Source organism: Neofelis nebulosa, chromosome 3, assembly GCF_028018385.1.
Source record: "Neofelis nebulosa isolate mNeoNeb1 chromosome 3, mNeoNeb1.pri, whole genome shotgun sequence".
Taxonomy (NCBI): Eukaryota; Metazoa; Chordata; class Mammalia; order Carnivora; family Felidae; genus Neofelis; species Neofelis nebulosa.
In genome coordinates, this window is record NC_080784.1 from 202,751,091 (window position 1) to 202,772,934 (window position 21,844).

The 21,844-nt window shown below is 56.7% G+C and overlaps 1 protein-coding gene across 1 annotated transcript in view; it reads left to right on the forward strand.

The window, feature by feature from the left end:
• Positions 1-1,789: 1,789 nt before the first annotated feature.
• The window catches only part of MAN2B2 (mannosidase alpha class 2B member 2), a 29,264-nt gene continuing 9,209 nt past the window's right edge, over positions 1,790-21,844 (forward strand). Inside the window, 19 exon segments of the mRNA XM_058723344.1 lie at positions 1,790-1,936; positions 2,060-2,248; positions 3,478-3,518; positions 3,612-3,666; positions 5,815-6,075; positions 6,846-6,934; positions 7,853-8,026; positions 12,220-12,298; positions 12,301-12,397; positions 12,400-12,423; positions 14,293-14,696; positions 15,178-15,731; positions 15,935-15,993; positions 17,061-17,332; positions 18,200-18,251; positions 18,254-18,337; positions 18,340-18,422; positions 18,425-18,477; positions 20,998-21,199. Of these exon segments, the coding sequence (XP_058579327.1) occupies positions 1,790-1,936; positions 2,060-2,248; positions 3,478-3,518; positions 3,612-3,666; positions 5,815-6,075; positions 6,846-6,934; positions 7,853-8,026; positions 12,220-12,298; positions 12,301-12,397; positions 12,400-12,423; positions 14,293-14,696; positions 15,178-15,731; positions 15,935-15,993; positions 17,061-17,332; positions 18,200-18,251; positions 18,254-18,337; positions 18,340-18,422; positions 18,425-18,477; positions 20,998-21,199 (2,919 nt within the window).

Sequence of the window (21,844 nt, forward strand, 5' to 3'; positions counted from 1 at the left end):
CGCGCTGGAAGGGAAATGGGGGTAGGGCACCGGCAGCTTCGAGCGTGTGTGGCCTGTGTGGTTACACGGGGCCCCGTGCTCAGAAGGAGCCCGTGCTTGGGGTTTCCTGCTCTGTGGCCACAGGCAGGAAACCCCTCATCATTTCACCATTGACTGTGTTTTGTAAGTGAATCCAAAGGAGCAGCTGAGCACGTGCCGGGGGCCCCGGCTCGTGTGTGGTCCCAGCGCAGGTCCTTCCTGCTCCCCTGACCCTGGCATGCAGCACCCCACCCTTCCTGCGCCTCTTTGTCCTTTGCCCCCGTGTCCCTGACAGGGCCCAGAGTGTGGGGTGGCAGCTGGGGGAGGTGGGCTGGATGCGTGGGCCCACGGCGTCTCACGGTGGGGCTGGCCGAGGCCACCCGCCCTCAGCAGGCCGCACCCCTGCAGGCAGCTCAGCCGGGGAGGTGCAGGCACCCACTCTCTCAGCTCAGAGGCTGCGGCAGCCTGCGTGGGGCCCGTCCACTGTGTGCTGGGCCGCTGGGCCGCTTGGGCCCCGGGGAAGGGGCGATGGCTGGCGGCTTCCCCAGTCCGGCCCGGACACATCAGCCTGTGGCTGGCGGGAGGGGCACAGAGGCCCGGAGGAGCCCGTGACGGTCCACACTCAGCCACCGGGATCTCTGTGGCCAACATGACACTAACTAGGAAATGGAAATAGCAGGACAGGGGCGCCTGGGTGGCTCAGTGGGTTCCGCATCCGACTCTTGATTTCAACTCAGGTCACGATCTCAGGGTTCGCGAGTTCAAGTCCCCTATCAGGCTCTGTGCTGGTGGTACTGAACCTGCTTGGGATTGTCTCTCTCCCTCTGTCTCTATCCCTCCCCCACTCACTCATTCTCTCTCTCAATCTCAAAACAAATAAATAACTTGCAAGGAGGGAAAGAAAGGAGGAAGGAAGGAGGGAGGGAGGGAGGGAGGGAAGGAAGGGGGGAAGAAAGAAAAAGAAATAGCAGGACAGGTTAAAGTGAGGCCACGGAAGAAAAGAAAAAGCTTTCTCTTGGCTGCTTTCAACCGCATCCTGCCTACTGTTTGAACACGGGCTCTGCGTTTTACACTGGGCGCCACGGACTATGGGGCTGGTCCTGCGTCGGAAGAAAGCAGGACGGGACCTGGATCTTCTGCTCCAACCTTTTCCCGTATTGCGCAGTGTCTTCCCGACACGGGCGTGTTCAGTATTTGTCACCCGCACAAGCACGTGACACACACACTTGGATTCGGAGCCTAGGGTCTAACTCCTGGGGCGATGGCCTCGCACGACTCCTGGCCGGCCGGGAGCAGGACGAGGGGGCTCAGAGCGAGGAGGACAAGGCTGTAACGCTAGTCGGCTGGCCCTTTTCGGGAAAGCCGCGACAGACCTTGTACCAGTCGTTCATTCGTTCACGCATTCGTCGTCCTGCCCTGGGCTATGGATGCGCCGTCCACAGTTCAGCCGCAAACACTTAGAATCGTCACCATCCCTCCTCCCCTCCCTCCTCTTCTTCCTCCTCCTCCACCTCCCTCCTTTTCTCCCCCCTCCCCCCTCCACTTCCTCTTCCCTCCCATCCCCTCCCTATCTCTCCCCTCCACTCTTCCTCCTCCTGCTACCCTTCGTCCCCCTCCTTCCCAGCCCATCACTCCTGTGGCATGGGGGGGGGGGGGGCGGGGGCAGCAGCTCAGAGTCATGGCCTGGAGCCAGAACAAGGAGGGTGGGTTTCGGATGCATGGTGCAGGCACGGGTGGGTGCACAGGGTGGGGAGTAGGGGATAGGGACCGGATGGCCAGCACGGGATGGCAGCTGAGAGGCCGAGACTGGAGCCTCGGGCTCCCTCCCATGCTCTCCATGGCCCCTCCTCCACTCCACAGCTACCTGCTGCCTCGTCAGCCTTATTATGATGCTCATTTCACGGAGAAGACACAGAGGGTGGGGGACAGTAAGGGACTCAAAGAAAGCAGCCGAGGCGGGACTCAAGCTCTAACTTTTGGACTCTGGCCTGAGATCCTTCTGTGCCCTGTCTTTCCCAAACCCTGGCCCTACCTGGGGCAGGGATACTGCTCCCCTACTTACCAGGAGTCTGAACAAGATCAGGGATTGGGCCGGGCCAGAGAAGCCAGTTCCAAGAAGGCTGGACAAACAGTGACCCCAGCAGTGATCCTGAGGGACAAAGAGTACACTGACCCTCTCGGGGTCGCAGCCACCTCACCAGAAATGGGCACAAGAAATAACCCCGAAGATGTCAGTGTGTCTGGATTCAGGGATGTCCGCCCCTCAAACTGGCCCCAGGAAGGGAGGGGAGTGGGGATGGCCAGGAAGAGGGGCCACCCAGGGGTTGCAAGAGGGGGGAGCAGAGGAATGGAAAGAGCCCTGCAGACACCCCACCTTGCCCTGGCTCTCCTTCCACACCCCACCCAATTCTAGGTGGCCTACCAGCCATCTCCCCGGCACCTGGTCCCTTGGCCACCCACCCCCAGCTCTGGAGATCACTCTGTTTCTTCCCCCTGTGGCTCATCGCCATCCCCCTACCCCCATCTTCCTTCCTGGACTTGGAGACCCAGCTCCCTCACCCCCTCCTCCAAGAAGGCCTCGGGGATCCTCCAGGAACCTCAAAGCACCAGAGCAGCGTCTCCTGTGGGCAGCACCCCACCCAGACCACTGCCTAGCTCCCACCCAAGGGCATCCTGAAGGACCACATCTGTTCTCTGGCCTCCTGGCACAGAGCCAGCACAAGTGGATGTTAATGCATGAAAATCAAAAATCACGTCCAAGGAGCAGCCAGCCTCACAACCTGGAGTGGGGGGACCTGCTGCTTGTTAGCTGAGTGCTCACGCTGGGTCAGACACGGGCGGTCACTTTACATTGCCAGATGACGTAATACTTACACCATCCCTAAGGATAGACCTAAAAATTCCCATTTTATAGGTCAGAAGGCTGAGGCTCTCCCTATCCCCGCCCCCTTCGCCATCACCATCCACATTTGTCCTGGAGACACTTCCTCACCACTCACCAAATGCTTTCAAGCAGAGCCTCCCCCTGTCCCGATGGCAGGCTGCTGGGGCTCCTGACTCTCTGTTTCTGTTTGCGGAGGACACGCTTCCCCGGGGGCTCCCCACTCTGCCCTCTTTCCTGGGGTCCTTGTCGTACCTCTGGCTCTCATGCCTTATTTGTAGACTTCACTCAACACTAGACTTTGCGGCTTCCCTCCAGAAGGTGGTGTTGCCGACAGAACCCTCTCCTCTCAGACCCTCACATCTCTCTCTTGTTCACCATGACTTCCCCTGCCCTGTGCGGGGAGCTTGTCCTGTGGCCCTGGCCCGCGCTCACACCCTAGGACGGGGGCCTGTTGCCATCGTGGCCACGGTGGCGGCGAGGCTTACAGAGTGAACCTTCCCCGAGAAGGGGGAGCCCGCGCGGCCAGCGTGGCACCTGGATCCCTGCCTCCGAGCCCCCCTCTTCCCTGTTCCCAGCAAGCTTTGAGCGGGCATTCCACTTGTGACGCCACAGCAAGGTGAGAGGGAATGTGGCCGCCTCTGTGATCCCTTCACGCAAACCTCCCCGTCCCCTTACAGAGGCTTCAGCGCTTCCCCTCCTGGCCCTGCAGGGGTCTCCCCTCGTGTTCCCTGTCCTTTACCGGCTCCAAGGACAACACCTCCCGGGTTTGGGTTTGGGTCGTGATGCTCCCAGTGAGAACAAACAGCCAGCCCGGCCGGGCCCTGCTCTGTGTCTAACTTGTACCAGCAGGATGGGGACAGACAGTGCGTTTGTAGGACTCTCCAGCGTGGGGCTTGGGGGGAACATTGCAAAAGCCCCGACCCTGCTGTCCGCATCCCCTGGCTGTGACCTGTGTGCACATGGGGCCAGTGTTTCCGGAAGTAGCCGGGAGTGCTGGCCACCGCCCTGCACGGCTCCTGGTCCTCAACCTCCCCCACCCGTTGCAGGTCCCCAGCTTCGAGTCAGGCCCAGACCAGAGGGAAGAAGCCAGGAGGCCAGGCAGGCCCAGATGAGTCCCGGGGAGGGGGGGACTCAGGACGGACAGAATCCTAGGGGCTGGGGCCTCTGGCCGCTGACCTCCACCCTGCTCTCTGACCTTCTCCTGGGCGTAGCTGCGTTCTGAGCCGTTTCTTCCGCAGGACAGACAGGGTTCCTCTGGCGGCAGGGGGATCCTGGGGGCGCCCAACCCGCCAGTGAGCAACCTGTGTTCATCCCTCTCTACCTCCCTCCTGCTCTGAACGCCGCCCATACTCACCTTACTCTGGGACCGGACATTTCTCTGCGGGGAGAGGCATCTGTCCTCAGCACCTCGGTGACCAGGAAAAGCTGAGTGTGGCCAGATGGCAGCCCTCCTCCCCTTCGCTGAGGGGCCAGCACCGCAGCCGGGACCCTCAGCGGAGGCCCAAGGAGAGGCAGGTGCCAGAGGGACAGCTCCGCCCCCACCCGGTCCCCAGTGGGAAAGAGCCCGGCTCCCGCCTCAGGCGCTGGGGCGCCACTGCCTGCCGTGGAGGGCAGCGGAAGGTCCGGTCCCGAACGAAGGACACACTGGGACTGTCAGGGGGGCACTCCTGTCCCGGGATAGTCCAGCCCCGGCTCTCGGCCCCTTCCCGCAGCCCCCTGCACCCTGGGGGTCTGTCAGCTGCATGCAGGGGACGCTGGGGGTTGGAGTCCACAATTCCTGCTCGTGTCTCATTGGGCAGGACGGTGTCATGTGACTTGAGAGAGCCTCAAGGGATGCTGGGAATTCAGTCCATTATTTAGCTCACAGCCCATTGGTCAGGCTGGAGGCACCTGCTGTGGTAGGCAGGATCTAGCTAGGAGTCCGTGCAACTCGCTGAGGCTAAGAGGGGGGTGTGCTCCTCTTACTAGAAGAACGAAGGGGACACTGTTCCTTGGGGGCAATTAGCAGTTCCGTTCACTAATCACCTCTTCACTTGCGGCTCAGGGATGATTTGTGCAGGAGGCTCAGAGAACCTGAGCAGGAGTGACTTGAGTCTTGAGGACATTTCTGTTCACTACCCAAGCTGGGGTTGGTCTGGGGTCCGCTTGGGCAGCTCTTTGATGTTTCCTCGACTTCTCTGCACCTCCCCTCCAGGTCCCAAGTGGCTGCCACAGCTCCAGGCATCATGTTGCCATACATCCCCACTCAAGGCAAGAAAAGGGACAAAGGGGCATTCGTCCTGACTCTTTTTAGTGAAGGGGGGGGAATCTTTCCCAGAGAGCCAACCCGACTTAACCCACATGACTTCTTGGCTCCAACCATGGTCCAGGCCTAACTCTACCTTCCACACAAGTCTTCCAGCCCCTCTGTGGCTCCTTCCTGGTCTCTTCTGCTGCCCCCACACCTTCTGCCTCCTTCCCCACTATCCCTGAGGGCGAGAAGCCCACACCACATCCATCCCCCCTGGCTGGTCCTTATCCCCTCCTGTGTGCAGCAGACCCCGACTTCCTCGGCCACTCACGCCTGCCAACAGTCACCTCTCCTGGCCTGATCCAGCCTTGGGTCTGCTCATGGCTCTGTCCCAGAACCCCATGGTCATGTGGGCCGCAGGCAGCATCCCCAAGTCATGGGGGTGGGTAGTTGCAGGCAGTGTGATCGAAGGCCATGGTCTCAGCTCTGGGACGGTTCCAAGACAACACTGGGGGGAGGCCTGGGAATCAGGAATCAATGGCTGATGTGAGTCTGGGGCTGTCCTTCCCCTGCAGCATTCAACCTGTCATCAGGCTCATGCGGTGGCTCTCAAGTTATGAATGAATAGATGAAGTGTCGGGGGATCCTGGCGTGACGCCCTCTGTGTTCGGATCTATTGCAGCCAATGCCTGGATGGCACTCCAGCACCCTGGAAGGGCAGGGGGCCCTGGGCAAGCGGGCGTCACAGCAAGGCCGTGCTCTCTTTGCAGAAGGACACGGGTTCCTGTATGAAACCTCCGGGATCCGGCCGCGGTTCTCCTGGCAGGTCGCCTCCTTTGGTGCTTCCCCCACGACCCCCACCCGATTTGCCCTGGCGGGCTTCCACGCGCTCGTCGTCTCCTGGAGCGACCGTGACCTGAAGGACGCCATGCAAGAGTCCCAGGCGACTGCTGAGTCACACCCGCTGCCCTCCCTGGCCGCTGCCTGCTTCCCTCCGTGTTCAGGGCACGTGACAAAGCCCCCCGCTCTGTCGAGGACTCTGTTCGGGAGTATTCGACTGATAGCGTGCGACACAAAGGCTAGCCGCGGCCGGTAGCCGTTACCCTTGGGTGGAACCAGGCTCTAGCTGAGCAAGAGAAATGACATCGTCCTGAGCCCCACTACGTGCCCTGCCGCACGCGGAGCGCATATCCCGTGTCGCTGCCGGTTCACCCGCAGCGGACCCTGTGAGCTGGGTGCACCCCCCCCGCCGCCCCCGCACATCTCAGGTGCAGAAACCAAGTCACGGAAGATTCAGGAAACAGGTGCAGTGCGGGGACCACAGTCAGTGCTAACAACAAGGATTCCCCTGCTTGGTAACCCCGAACGCTTCCTCACCATCAGGACTGTTAAGAAACAGACTGCACGCTTAGTGGGAGATGAGTGGCTCCCCGTGCAGGGGCTCCTCGAGCACAGCCACTAGGAACTTCTCCTGGGGCCTGAGCAGAGACAGTCCCCCGCTGAGGACGGGGTGGGTGAGGGAGCTGGCTCGCGCCTGCCGGAGGGCAGTTTCCACAACCGTACGTGGCCCTGGGGGGGTCAGAGGAGGTCTACCGAGGGGGCAGAGGGGATGGCATCGTGAACCACTGACAGAGACCCAGGGGTGGCCGGGGAGGCAGATCCAAGGCCATCGCGTTGTCATGTCGGGCCTCACTCTGTCCCCTGGGTTTTCAGGGGCAGCAGTTCGTGTAGCGAGGGTCCCCATCCCCTTCGGCTCAGCAGGAAATCTGCACACACATCTTGAACCAGTTTGGCTACTGCTCGTGAGCGGCACCTTCCTTGTGGGGGGGCCCTCGTTCTAGGCCTTCTGCCTGCGTCGCCTCAGAAACACCCTCCCAGCCACCCCCTTGGGAGAAGCTCTCAGGACCCCGGCTACAGATAGAGAAACTGAGGCAGGGCCACTCAGCCAGGGTCCTGTGGTCAGCTTGGCAGAGTCAGTGACAGTTGCGTTGGCTAATTCCATCGTGAGAGCCGTCAGCCTCTGGGTTCCTTGGGGTGGGAGTCCCTGGGTCCCACCCAGTCTGGCCCTTTGTACCTGGGAGGCTGTGGGGGAGCCAGCTCCCCGCTCCTTGAACAGGAGAGACTGGTGGGCCAGGAGATGGGCAGCTGGTGAGTAGATGCCAGATGTGGGATTCACGACCAGTCGCCCCCACTCGTCTAGCCCTACTCTGTGTCAGCGCTGGTTTCCAGCTGGTTTCCAGTGATGTCGTTCATCTATCTTATCAACCAACCCCGGTCAGGATGTTTTACGGATGAAGAGACTGAGGTCCAGAGAGGATCCAAGTGGCCACTCCTGGAGGCTGGCCTGCGATCCCCCCATGGCACCCCCTGCTGCCCAGAGTGAGGTAGGGAGGACCCTAACTAGGGGGCATCCAGTCCCTGAGTGTCTAGTTGGGGGCTATGCCACGCACAGGGTGTGGGCTCCACGAGACGGCTGAGGCAGTGTGGGCCCAGGGAACATGATGTGTTCAGGTGCCACAGCTGGCGAACCGTAACCCGGGGATTTGAGCCCCGTCTTGTCTGCCACCACCGACCTGCCCATCACACAGGTGGGGGAGGAGGCCCGAGTGACAGTCCGAAGTCCCTGAGCTGCACCTGCAGCCTGCCTGTGCAGGATCCTGGATGCCAAGCTGCCTTGCCTTCTTGGGGCGGGGCTCCCCTAACCCTTCCCTCTCCTGCAGAGAGGGCTTTTCCTGGGATGGCTCAGCTGTCTTCCCAGAACCACCCGTCATTAGAATATATCCCGGCACGATTCGTCCCGTCACTCGGCACATCAGATACTACTCCATGGCCCTACTGAACAACGTGAAGGAGCGGGCCGCCTGGTTCCAAACACCGCACGTCCTCTGGCCCTGGATACTGCGGGGTCCCGGCCCCGGGGCCCACAGCACAGCCCTGGACACCTGTCAGGAGTCAAAATATCATAAGCATTTCAATCAAAATACTATAACTACACTTGGGTCTTGAACCAGAGCGGAAGTCGTAACTGGACGATAAAGAAACAAGAACTTGAAATATTTACTTTCCCAACAGTTCAAATGCAGAATGTGCTGTTGGCAAGGAGAACAGAAAGGCCCACCTAACATGACTTGTGTCCGGATCACACAACCCTGTCAGGATTGCTCTGTGACCTCCCTCTTCAGAGGCACCATGAGGCCTTTCAGAGAGGCGTCGTGTGGCTGCATGAGTTTAGGCCGTCCTGACACATGTCGCATTCCCGTGCTCCTTCTGTGGAGGTTGCTGTCAGCACACGGGGAGGGCCCGGTGGGAGCTGGTCATGACCTTGCCCCCACTCTGCCTCAGGACCCTAGACCCAGCAGCAGGCATTTGTGGGGCCGCTGCAGCCCTGTGCCCAGGGGTCTGTGCAAGTCCGACAGCAAAGGGAAGTTGCCCATCAGGCTGTCTATCCCCATCACTTTGTGTCACGAGCTCACACCAAAATCCCCGGGTGGGATGATGAGGAATCCTTGTCCTTGGGCAGCGCGAGAGCTAACGCATCTGCGGCCTCATCGCACAGGCAGCTTGTGGGGCTGATTCAGCCTGGGCTCCCCCGTCAGACGTCGTGAGAACTTTCCTCGTTCCCCTCTTGTCTCGTCGGTGCTCGGCGGGCCCCTCCTCGGTGAACCAGGAACTGCAGGTGTTCGGATGTTCCGGCAGAATCTGCAGAGCGCTGCTGGGGTACGGCCATCACACGGGCCGCACGTCCGAAGCAACTGAACAACTTCATCCACGTCCGAAGCAACTGAACGACTTCATCCAGGCTCACGCTTCTCCTTCTGTCCCAACTACAGGCTTCGCCTCCCCTGGGCCGGACTCCGTCTCTCACGTGCAGTCTCAGAAGACATCATTTCATATCTTCCGCCCCATGGCAAAATCTCAACAAGGCTCATTTAGGATTACCGCGACTATTTCCGGGGGGACCTTCTTTTTAATGACACAGTTCTCTCCTTTGACTGAGATGTAATTGGCAGATCACATTATGCTCGTTTCAGCCTGCAACACACCATTCCATATTTGTCTGTATTGCAAAATGACAGGCCCAATAAGTCTACTTGCCGTCCATCACTGATGGATGCTTGGGTTCTCTCCATGTTTTGGCTATTGTAAATAATGAGCGTAAATGAACGTTGAGTTGCCTGTATGTGAACATGGGGGTGCATACCCGTTTCCAAATTAGCGTTTACGTTTTCTTTGGGTAAATACTCAGCGTGGCGTTGCTAGACCACATGGTGGTTCTACTTTTCATTTTTTGAGGGTCTGCCATACTGTTCTCCATCACGGTTCCAACAATGCACAGTCCCACCCACCGTGCACAGCATCCTCTTTTCTCCACGTCCTCGCCAACACTTGTTATTTCTAGTGGTTTTCACGATAGCCATTCTGACGAGTGTGCGGCGAAATCCCATTGTGGTTTTGAAGCGTATTTCCCTGATGAGTAGTGATGTGGAGCACCTTTTCACGTATGTACCTGTTGCCCATGTGTATGTCTTCTTTGGAACAATGTCTATTCAGATGTCCTGACATATTTTTTAAATGGATTTTTTGCTTGGGGTATTGAGTCGTATGAGTACTTATAGGTTATGGATATTCACTCCTTATCACATGTTTGATTTTCAGACATTTTCTCCCATTCAGTAGGTTGCCTCTTCATTTTATTGATGGTGTCCATTGTTGCATAGAAAGCTTTTTTTTTTTTAATATAGTCTTACTTGCTTACTTTTACTTTTGTTGCTTTTGCTTTGAGTGTAAAATCCAAAACATCATCACCATGAATGAAGTCAAGGACTTTATCCCCTCTGTTTCCTTCTAGCAGTTTTATGGTTCCAGGTTTTATATTCAGATATCTAATCCATTTCGAGTTAGTTTTTGTACATGATGTAAGATACTGGTCCAGTCTCATAATTTTGTGTGAGGATGTCCAGTTTTCCCAACACCACTTACTGAAGAGACTGTGCCTGCCCCATTGTATATTTTTGCCTCCTTTGTCACAAATTAACTGACCACATATGTGTGGGTTTGTTTCTGGGCTCTCTGTTCTGTTTTGTTGATCTATATGTCTGGTGTCATGCCAATACCATACCGTTCAGACTACCATAGCTTTACAATGTAGTTTGAAATCAGGGGTGTGAGGCCTCCAGCTTTGTTCTTCTTTCTCAAGATTTGTCTGACCGTTCAGGGTCTTTTGTGTTTCCATACCAATCTGAAGATTGTTTGTTCTATTTCTGCAAATGCACCGTTTGAATTTTAACAGGGATTGCATTGAAATCGTAGTTTACCTGGGGCGATGTGGACATTTTAACAATATTACTTCTTCCCATCCATGAGCACAAGAGCACGTGAGACATTATTTGTGTCGTCTTCAAGTATTTTCATCAATGTCTTAGAATTTTCAGCGTACAGGTCTCTCACCTCCTTGCTTAAATCTATTCCTAGATATTTTATTCTTTTTGATACATTGATACATGGGATTGTTTTTTAATTTCTCTTTCTGATGGCTCAGTATTAGTGTGCAGAAATGCGACTGATTTTCATATATTGATTCTGTACACAGACACTTGATTGAATTTGTTAGTTCTAACTGTGTCTAGGAGGAGTGTGTCCAAGTTTTTATATGTAACAATGCTATGCTGTCTTCATATAGTGACAGATTAACTTCTTCCTTTCCAATTTGGGTGCCCTTAGTTTCTTTTTGTTGCCTACTTGCTCTGGCTAGGCCTTCCAATGCAACGGTGAATGAATATGGACAAGGTGGGCATCCTTGTCTTCTTCCTCATACAGCTTCCCACCATGGAGTATGATGCTACATTTGGGCTTGTCATAAACGGCCTTTATTATGTTGAGGCACATTCCCTCTATACTCACTATTTGAGAGGTGTTATCATCGATGGATGTTGTATGTTGTCAATGGCTTCTTCTACAGCTATAGAGATGATCACGTGGTGTTCTATCCTTTTATTGTTAACATTACGCATCGTGTTGATCGATTGGTGGATTCTGAACCATCCTTGAATTCTTGCAATAAATCCCACTTGATCATGGTGGATGATCCTTCTCATAGATGGTTGACTTTGGTTTGCTAATTTTTGTTGAGTATTGTTGTATGTGTGTGCATCAGAAACATTGGCCTGTAATTTTCTTTTCTGTGGCACCTTTATGTGGTTTGGTATCGGGGTAATGGTTTTAGGATATGAGTTTGGATGTACTCCCTCTGTTTCAGTTTTTTCGGAAGAGTGGGAGAATGATAGGTATTAATTCTTCTATAAAGGTTTTGTAGAATTCACCAGTGAAGCTGTCGGGTCCTGAACACGTGTGGCTTGGGAGGTTTTTGACTGAATCTGATTGAATCTCCTTAGTAGTCTTTGGTCTGCTCAGATTTCCTATTTCTTACTGATTCGGTGCTTATAGGTAGTATATTTCTAGGAATTTATCAATGTTTTGACTTCGTCTTTTTGAAAGCAACTTCCAAATCAGTAAACGTGAGTCGTGGCTGTGATCACTGTGATTCGTAATTACTATATTATTAAAAATAATTATTATGCTCGTATCAATAATACTAATAGGCTTTAAGAAAATCCCAGAAAGAGAAATAATTTAGACAAATGCCAACACTATATAATCTCAATTATACGTGGAGTTGAGGAAAACTATACTTATGGAAACAGAGATTAGATCTATGGATGCCAGAGGTGTGGGGGTGGGGAAATGGGGGAACTGGATGATGGTGTTCAAAAGGTCCGAAGCCCAGTTATAAGATTAACAAATACTTGAGATGTAAAACATAATATAAGAAAGAAAAAAGGAAGGAGAAGAGAAAGAAAAGGATAAGAAAGAGGAAAAACAAGACAAAAGAAAGAAAAAAGAAGAGAAGAAAAAAAGACAAGACAAGACAAAAAGAAAGGGTCAACAGTCGCAGTCAGGGAGCTGGTTGGGATTCTGAGGCTTCCAGGGAGAGTGGGAGGGCCCTTCATGGCGGTTGATGAGGGGCGGGCTCTGCCTGGGCCGGGCTCTCCCCGGAATTACAAGGCTTTGTGCCATGCCCCCTCCCGCAGGGCTGTGACAAGCAGTTCTTCAACGCCTCGCTCCAGTTCACCAACATGGACCTTCTGATGGAATTCATCAACTCTAACTCTCCGCCTCCAAGCTTGGCATCTCTGTGGAGCACGCCACACTGGCCGACTACTTCCGTGCCATGCACACTCACAATGTCACCTGGAACATCCACGACCACGGGACTTCCTGCCCTATTCCTCAGGTATGAGCGTCTGCAGGTTGGGGTGGAGATCTGGTGCCTGGGAGGGCGCCCTCCTGAGTGTCGGCTCTGCCCTGCTGATGGAGCTTGTGAGGGTCACTGGGGCCGAGACGGGTCCTGTCCCGCCTAGCTGTCCCACCTACACATCTTAGTATAGACAGGATACTCACATAATGGCTCCATAGCACCCATTTTCCCATCTCTCCATTTCCTTCCCTTCCAGAGAGATGTCAGGTTCCAGCCCCATGCGGGGCTGGAACTGGGCTGAGTCCTGCGCTGACACGGCCATGAGACGGGTTGGTCTAGTCTCTTGTCGCCTTGGTCTCTTGTCTGGGTGGTGAGAATGTGGGGCAAATTGTTCTGAGGACGCTACCATTCAGAGCGTGTGGTTGGAGAGCTGGCTGGATGTAGAGATGAGAGGAGATTCATGGCTGTGGGCGTGGTCACAGTTTAGGTGGGAGGGGCTACTGCATTGTGGGCGGGCTTACGGCCCAGAAGAAAGAGGACATATTGAAGTGCACGGGGTTACAGTTGAGTGGAAAGGGATACATTGACGTGGGAGGTTAATTCACTGTGGGAGGGGATACATTCAAGTGGGCGTGGTTACTGTAACGGCGGGTGTGGCCTCACGGAAGTGGGCCGGGAGATCGTGAGATGGAAGGGTCACAACCGTGAGGCCTTGGCTCCATTCAGGTGGGAGGGCTTCCTGGGTGTGTGCTTGGTTACAGTAGAGGTGGGAGGGGTTAAATTTGATATGGGCGTGGTCATAGTTGAAGTTCAGGACTACGTCCCTGTGGGCGGGGTTACAATCCAGGTAGGAGGGGCTACAGGGAGGGGGGTGGGCTTGTGCTGCCGTGGGCGGGGCTGCATCTAGGAGGCGGAGATATGGCACAGTCCTGCAGGTGTACTCAATGGGCTTGGCTCCCTCCCTGAAGGCCCCCGGGCAGAGACAATTTTATGTGGACACTGGACAGGTGAGGTGAGCCCTGGGCCCTGCTCTGAGTCACTGGGGCCTTGGGAAGGCAATAGGCCTGCCTGGTGCCTAAAGTAGAGCTCAGGCTGTGGGGTGCCCCTGCCCGACCAGGACCCTCAGCCTGCCAGAGGAGCTGTGGGCAACATGGTCTAGCGGTCCCCACAGCCTGCGGCCTTTCCCCGGAGAGCATGGCTACCCTTCCCGATGTGGCTCAGGTCCCGTGGGTCAAGGTCAGGGAATGCAGGCACAGCCCAGCCAGGGAGGAGGCGGGAGGCAAGAACAGTAGGAACTGTCACCCACCTTGTGAGACCCAGCCGCCCCCGGAGGCACCCAGCCCCACCCTGCTCCCACCCAAGCCTTAGTCAGGCCTCATCCTCTGTGCAGGTCAGGACAGCAGCTACCAGATCCCTCAGGTCCCCACGCCATCCCACCTCCCCGGTCTGCCAGAGGGACCCGCTGATTGCAGGCTTGTCCCAGGACTCCCCATTGCCCTCGAGTCCCATGCAAAGGCCTCTGCCTGCACTCAGGGTGCGTCTCAGGCGGGGGCAGCCCACTTGGCCCCCATCGCACTCTCCTCTCCCCCCCCAAGTCTCCCAGACCCTTTGCTCACATGCTGTTCCAGGCTTCCGAGGTCTACCGTCGGCTCTCACGTCCCCCCACCCAGTCTTTCAACACCCAGGCCTGGCCCAGCCCAGCCTGATGCTCCCACTTTCCCCAGCCCCTCCCAGGGATCCTGGGCCACTCCCGGCCTGGCCAGAGCAGGGGTCTGTGGCTGCCTCCGTAGGTGACCCAGGCAGACCGGCCTCCCAGCCCCAAGATTCCCCAGCTTTTCTGGGGCTTTGGTTCAGCAAGACCCCAGGGCAGAGAGACTCTTGCCAACCGCCAGCCCTTCTATCCAGATCCATTTCAGGCCTGGACCGGCTTCTACGCATCCCACAGCGGGCTCAAGGGGCTGGCAAGGCGAGTCAGCACACTGCTGTATGCCGGGCAGTCCGTGTCCACTTGCTACATGTGGCCGGCCCCCCAGCAGCACCTGGGCCTGGACCGGGCCCTGAAGCACTGCAGTGGCCCCCTGGGCGGTCTCCGAGGTGACGTCACACGTCTCGGTGACGGTACCAGGTTGCAAACCCCCTGTGCGGTGTGCTGTCCCAACCCCTGGTCACTAGACGTCCACTTTCCAGATGAGAACACTGAGGAGGCCTGTGGTCACAGGCAAGTGCATGTGGACATGGGCCAAGGCGAGGACAGTGACAGTGTTCATCTGGGGGCTGCAGGAAGCTTTCGGGCCAAATTTACGCAGAGGGCAAAGGGCAAAGCGGAGCCGCTTTGGTGGCCATCAGTCCTGCGTGGATTGCGTCCAGCTCAGCCGTGTGGCCTCAGGCACCTTTGCCCTCGCTGAGCTCAAATTTGTCCCAGTGCAGTGAGAGCACGTGGCCACCCCGGGGTGGGGGCAGTAGAATACAATGGCGGACACGATCTGCCCGGTACGACGGCTGCCCCGAGGAAGTTGTCCCACCTTTCTATCTCCACCTGTCCCCCATGCACAGATGGGAAACCTGAGGCCCAAGAAATCCTGTAACTTGTCCTCACCCGCCAGAAAAGAGCCACGCTGGCCATGACATCTGCACACCCACCTAAAGGGAGTTGCTGGCAGAATGTGTGTTGGGGGTGAAGTGGATAGAGTTTAGAGTCTATCAGAGCAGGCAGGACAAGTGGCTTCGCCAGGTGGAGCCTCCGTGTCCCCTCAGGGAAGGTGAGCTGATCCCGTTCCCACCTTGGTACAGAGACGGGAGGGTGCCTGGAGCATTCCAGCAGCTTTTATAGGAAGACTGGGCGGCAGAGACGAACCTGGGACGGGACCCATCCAGATGTCTGTTTCTTGCCCAAGCCAGGGGACTCAGGCAGTGGGTGTCCACAAGGTCACCAGCCCCTCTGAGACTCAGTTTCCTCTTGTGAAAAGTGGGAGGGACCCTCACCTTCTCCACAGGCACCTGGCGAGAGGGAAGGAGAGCCAGCACCAGGGAGGTGAGCGGGTGCTCTGGAGAGGCGGGTCCCGATCCCATGCTTCCCCTACTCTGGTCGGGCTACGGGTGCAGCACCACGACGCCATCCCTGGGACTGAGACGCCCAAGGTGAGGGACAGGTACGTGGAGAATCTGAGCGCGGGGATGCACGGCGTGCACAAGCTGATGGCCTGCATCGTCCAGGACAGGACCCCAGCCCACTCAGGTAAACGAGGCCCCCGCAGGATGCTTCTGCAGACCTGGGAGGAGGCTGTGACCGTGCTGACCAGAGAGCCCGCGGGGTCACGGAGCGGCACTGGAACACCTGAGTCTCAGTCTTGAACCACCTCCCTTGTGTGCCCCTGAACTTGGCACATGCCTTGACTGCTCGGAGGCTCCTGTCCTGTCTGTGATGTGTGACCATTAGACTGATAAGCGGCAACTTGCTTTGGCATCTGCTAAGCACGCCTCACGCGGGGTTTAACGTGACGCCTGGAAAGCCCGGAAGCTGGGACCTTCCGCTATCCTCACCGTGCAGGGGCACCCACAGCAGAAACAGAGAGGTTGTGGACGGGCTCAGGGTCGCTCAGCCAGGAAGTGCGGAGCAGGGATTGAACCCGCGGCCCTGCGCTGCCCTGATTGCAGAGGATGCAGGGGGCCTGAGGGGCCTGAGCCCAGCCTGGATCCCCAGCGCCCTCTGGAGTTCAGTTTGGGCGCGGATCTCCAGCCTGTTTGAAGGGAGGCTTCTGTGGGCATAGAGTCATTGCTGATGCCAGTTTGGGACTGAGGAGCTTTCTTGAACCAGGAAGTCCTGGGGGCACCGGCACACGTTGGGCTCCCTACACGTGCCCGACACGTCCCGTGCACAAGGCCTGCTGCCCCTCCCCCAGCTCCACACATCAGCCGGACCGGGTCACAGTGCGTCCTCACAACTGACCTCACCGCACACCTGGCCGCCCCCCTCCCCCCGTGTCTGTGCGTAGTGCCATCTGACCGTCAGACCGGGGAAGGGCCCCAGGGACCAGACCTGCGGCACACAGGGTCACAGCCCACAGATCGCGGGGTTGGTGGGGGAGACAGTGGCAGCTGAGCTGGAGTCTGGGGTCTGAGTTCCCTGCCAGGTGGGGCCATCCGTTCCCATGTCCCCACCAGGGTGGCCTCCCCGAGAAATGAACTGGCAGAGGAGGTCAGGAAAGGTGTCCCAGCCACAGGGAAGGGCCTGGGCAGAGGCGGGGGCTGGGAGGTGCGTGATGTGTTCAGGGATCCGGGAATCTTCAGACATGGCCAGAACTGCCCTCGCTGGGAGTAAGGATAGAACAGACATGGAATCCAGGCCGCATCACTGGGGCTCAAATGCTGGGCTAGGTGATTAAACTGGCCCCGCCAGCCTCCCGAGAATTCTCCAGTCCTTCCCGATACCAAGCACTCAAATTGGGAGCCAGACCTTAGTAGCGGGTCACGTTGGGCAGGTGACTGTATTTCTCTGGGCCTCAGTTTCCTCATCAGTCAACTGGGGCTGTCAGGGAGTGATATGAGAGGAGCACGGGGAACCTCAGCTCTCCGGAGGGACCCTGTGTGTTCCCTTCCAGCCTTCCCTGCCCGGGGACTGGGAACAGAGCCCTCCCTGAGCAGACGATGGGGTGCCGAGTGTAGGAGCTGACTAGCCCACCGGTCCCCATACACAGGTCCCCTGGGAGCTCTCAGGGCTGTGTCTCACCTGCCTCCATTTCCATGTGACAAGGGCACCCAGGTGTGTAGGGTGAGTCAAAGGGCAGCAGGTAAAGCCAGGTCTCTGCGTTTAGACCCAGAACGTGGGGGACACGTTGTCGTGGTCTTCAACCCCTTGGCCTGGACGGTCACCACCATCATTACCCTGACTGTGGACTCCTCCTGGGTCAGCATCACCGATGCGTCAGGCCACCCGGCGCCTGCACAGGTATGAGAGTGACACCAGTTCATGGCGGGCACGTCCAGAAGTGGGAGCAGTTAAAGGAAGCGTGTACCAACGGGGTCCTCACTTCGAGGACATCCCCATGGGAACCCATATCCAGTGAGGGTCCCGGGATCCACCATGGGACAGACACTGGGCCTTGGGCATCTAAAGTGGCCCGAAGTGCCCCCCACTGTCCCCTCCTTGTAGGACCTCCTGGCTGGTCTGACCTGGTTGGGCGGCTTCTCCTCAGCCCCCTCCCTCGGGTGTGTTGATATTCTCATGTAAATTTCCACCTTTTCTGGGAAAGGCCCTCAGGAGTTGAAAGGGGCGCCTCGAGGAGGTGCTGGTGTTCCAGGCTGGCCCAGCTGCCTGTGTCTGCACACCCAGACAGCCGATGCGCGAGGTCTGTTCTCATCCTTTCCACTGCCTAGAGCTGCAGGGGTGTCCCAGGGTACCCTGCCTGTCCCCCGGGGCCACTGTTTTCCTGGGGATGTGCAGGGGGTGCTGACATCATTCAGCAAACCCTCCGGATGCACATTCTGGTCCAGCTGGGCTGAGTGCTGAGCCCCTGGGCACGAATGTCATGCTCAGAGCAGGGAACAGCAGGGGTGCCTGGAAGGAAGAGCAGTTGCTGATGCTGGTGCCCGAGGAGTGAGGGAGGCCAGGCAGGGAGATGAGGCTGGGGCCGGGTCCTGTCGAGCAGGGAGGTGCCTGGAGGGAAGTCAGCTCAGTCCATGACGGAAAGACCCTGCTGCCTCGTGGGTAGTGAGCACCTGGTCCAGGAGGTATGCAAGCCACAGGTTACGGAGGAGACTGAGGGGTTTTCCAGCCCTGAAACCCACATTGTGTCCTGTCCCACTGGCCTTGCAGGTCCAGAAAGCAAGGGAGAAACAACCTACATATGACCTGCATGTGCTGACCACCTTCCGGGCCTCAGTTACTGGCACTATGGCATCAGGAGCACCGAGGGGGCCCAGACAAGGGGGCCCATCCACGAACCAGTTGCCACCATAGTTCCACCCAGTTTGGGCGCAGGCCGTGGACGTACACTGGTCCAGGGATCAGGCACCTGTTGCGGGTGAAGAATGACATTAAAACACCGTGAACCTGGACCGTGACACCAACCTGATGCACAGCATGTGGGAGAGGTGAGGTGCAGCCATTGCTGGTTCTGAGGCAGAGGTGTGTCCTGGCACCTGAGCTGTCACTCCCCACCTGTCTCTGTCCTCACCTGCTATGGGAACCACCAGAAGGTGGCGAAGGCCCTTCCCGCATTAGTGTCTTGACTTCTGTATTGTCAGATTAGACCAGTACAAGAAAGCCCTTCTTGAACCTTATCATTCCAGGGCTGTCGGTCCCTAACAAAAGTTGAGGACCCACTCTGGGGAAATATATAATATTCACGTCATACATTTTCTTAAATTTAAAGCAAAATCATCCCATCTGCCCACCAACTGCTAAATCACTCATCCATCCATCTCCTTACCTCCCGTTTACCTATCCATCCATCCATGCATACAACATACCTACATATTACATACATACCTACATACATACACTATCCCTCTTGTTCATGCATCCATCCAACCACCTACCCACCCATGCATCCACTAAGCCCCGTATCCATCCGTGTATCCACACACAAACCACCCCTCCATCCGCCCATCTGCCCCGCCCACCCACTCACCCTCCCACTCATCTATATGTTCACCCAACCACGTGTCCATCCATCCACGCTTCCGCCCACTCACTCATCCAGCCAGCCATCTATTTGCATATCCACTCATTCAGCAACTAATTGTTGGCAGCAGAGAAGGCAGGTGACCTCCAGGAAAAGGGCCTCCCAGATGTTTAGAGCCAGCCCTGTCTATACTCAGGCCACCTCCAGATAGTTTTCATTCCACCCCACCTGCCTCTGCTAGAACAGCCACTTGCTTTTCTTGAAGTGACCTCCCAACAGCACTGGAAGTGCGGGAGAAGCAGGAGGTCTGGGGGGAGCATCTGGAAGAACGTCAGAGTGAAGGAGCGAGAAGGGAAGGGGAGCACGGCTGTGAGGTGAGTGGTACCTGGGATTCAGCCCCAAGCCAGCTGTCCCCAGCTGTGCACCCACAGAGCAACCAAGTAGCCACTGCATGGCACCCCATCAGGAGCTCCGCCCTTCGGTCATTGCACAGACCCTTCTCGAGAGAGCACGGGGCAGGCAGGACGGGCCGACCGCAGCCAGTGTGGGTGGTCAGTGAAGAGCGGGGACAGCAGTGGAGTTTCTGAAGGGATGTTGGGGGCACGCAGCCAAGGCCTGAAGGGAAAGGCCTTGGGGCCAGACTAATGACAAGGATTCTTTCTCTCCTCTTCAAGGGGCGAATGGGCCCCTTCTTGGATGCCTCCTCTTCCTCCCTGTCCATCCCCACCACAGTAGCACAGAAATTCCCGAAATCGGTCAGAAGTAAGCACTTCTTCACGTACTGCCTTGTAGCAGGGCCACCTCCTGGTCCCAGTCATGGTTGTGCCTTAGCACACACACAGATGTACAATCCATATACATGTCTACACCACATATGCATCTACACAATATACGTGTCTACACCGTATACCCATCTACACCACATACCTATCTACACTAGGTACGCATCTACACCATATACACGTCTACACCATATATGCATCTACAATATATACCAGTCCACACCATATATCCATCTACACCACATACTTGTCTACACTGCATACCCGTCTACACCATATATGTGTCTACACCATATATGCATCTATACCACATACCCTTCTACACCATATACCTGTCTACACCATATACCTGTCTACACCATATACCTGCCTATACCATATACTGGTCTACACCATATATGCATCTACACCACATACCCTTCTACACCATATACCCGTCTATACCATACACGTGTCTACACCACATACCCGTCTACACCATACACGTGTCTACACCATATACCTGTCTACACCATATACCTGCCTATACCATATACTGGTCTACACCATATATGCATCTACACCACATACCCTTCTACACCATATACCCGTCTACACCATATATGTGTCTACACCATGTCTACAGTGCATGTGGTCTGAGGCCAGTGATGTCGGGAAACCCAGCCTTACGTGACTCAGTGTGAAATGGGTTAATATTCTCTGCCCTCGGGCGTCTGGAGAACTTGATGAGGTAAGGTGAGTGAAGGCGCTGGCTCTTGACACCTGGACATCTGGGTCAGCAGGACAAAGGCCCCTGCTTGCACCGGTTGGGGTCCTGCGGAAAGGAGTAGGGTGGGCCCAGCTGGCCGCCTGGAGAGCAGGCACCACCTCCGCGGGAAGCTACCCCTGGGCTTATGCTCTCAGAGCCCTGTTATGTAGCCTCTGTCGCCCTCCAGCTTTGGGTCCCCTCTGGCACACGGGAGGAATCTGAGGCCACTATGGCTCGGGGAGGAGGGGGGGGTCTCACGGGCTTTATCTGATCCAAGTGCACGAGCTTCACCGAGCGGCCTCGTGCCTGTCACTTACTCTGCCGAGATCACTCGTGTTCACAGGTCGAGGCTGGCGTCTGCAGAGAGGGCTCGTTAGCCTGCTCCCCGATGGCGAGGACCGTGCTGGGGACACGTGTGCACAAACATAATACTGTTTCCCCTTTCCCGTCTCTGCAGAGAGAGTAACCGCACAGTGCAGGTGACCCGGGAGTTCATGGAGTACCACGTCCACAATGATATGGATCCGCAGCCCATTTCTAATAACTACGCGTCTGCACCCGATGAGACCGCGAAGCGCCCCCGGAAACCAGTGGGAATGCAGATTGTGGCGGGGGAGCTCAGGACCGAGATCCGGCAGTAACCCTACAGGTGCACTCGGGCTCCCCCAGAGTCGTGCCAGGTGCACGTGGGCGGGGCCCTGACGGGATGAGTGTCCATGTTTGCTCCGGTTACCTGCTCTGGGACCCGTGCTTGGCACACGGTCCTTCTCCATGGGAGCTTGATGGAGAAAGGGTTACTCTGCTCCCTGGCCTCCTGGCTCCATCGCACGTGTCGTGTGCCTCGTAGAGGGTGTCCAAGTTCAGAGCTGGGACAGGAACCCACAGGGGCAATGACTCACGCAGGAGGGGAGTCTCGCATTTTCATGACAGCACAGCGTTCTCATGACAGACCTAAGCCATCCAGGCAGAGCACCCCAGCTCCTGCTTATCAAGAACCTGGACCTGGCTCCTCCCATAATATGCCCAGGAGGGCTTCCTGCCCCCCTGCCCTAGCTGCAGACAGGAAGGAGGGAGGCAAGGTGGGATCAAAACCAGGAAGGAAGAAGGAAAGAAAGAAGGAAGGAAGGAAGGAAGGAAGGAAGGAAGGAAGGAAGGAGAAAGAAAGAAGGAAGGGAGGAAGGAAGGGAGAGAGGAAGAAGGAAGGAAAGAGGAAGGAGGAAAGAAGAAGGAAGGAAGGAGGAAGGAAGAAAGAAAGAAGGAAGGGAGGAAGGAAGGGAGGGAGGGAGGAGGAAGGAAGGAAGGAA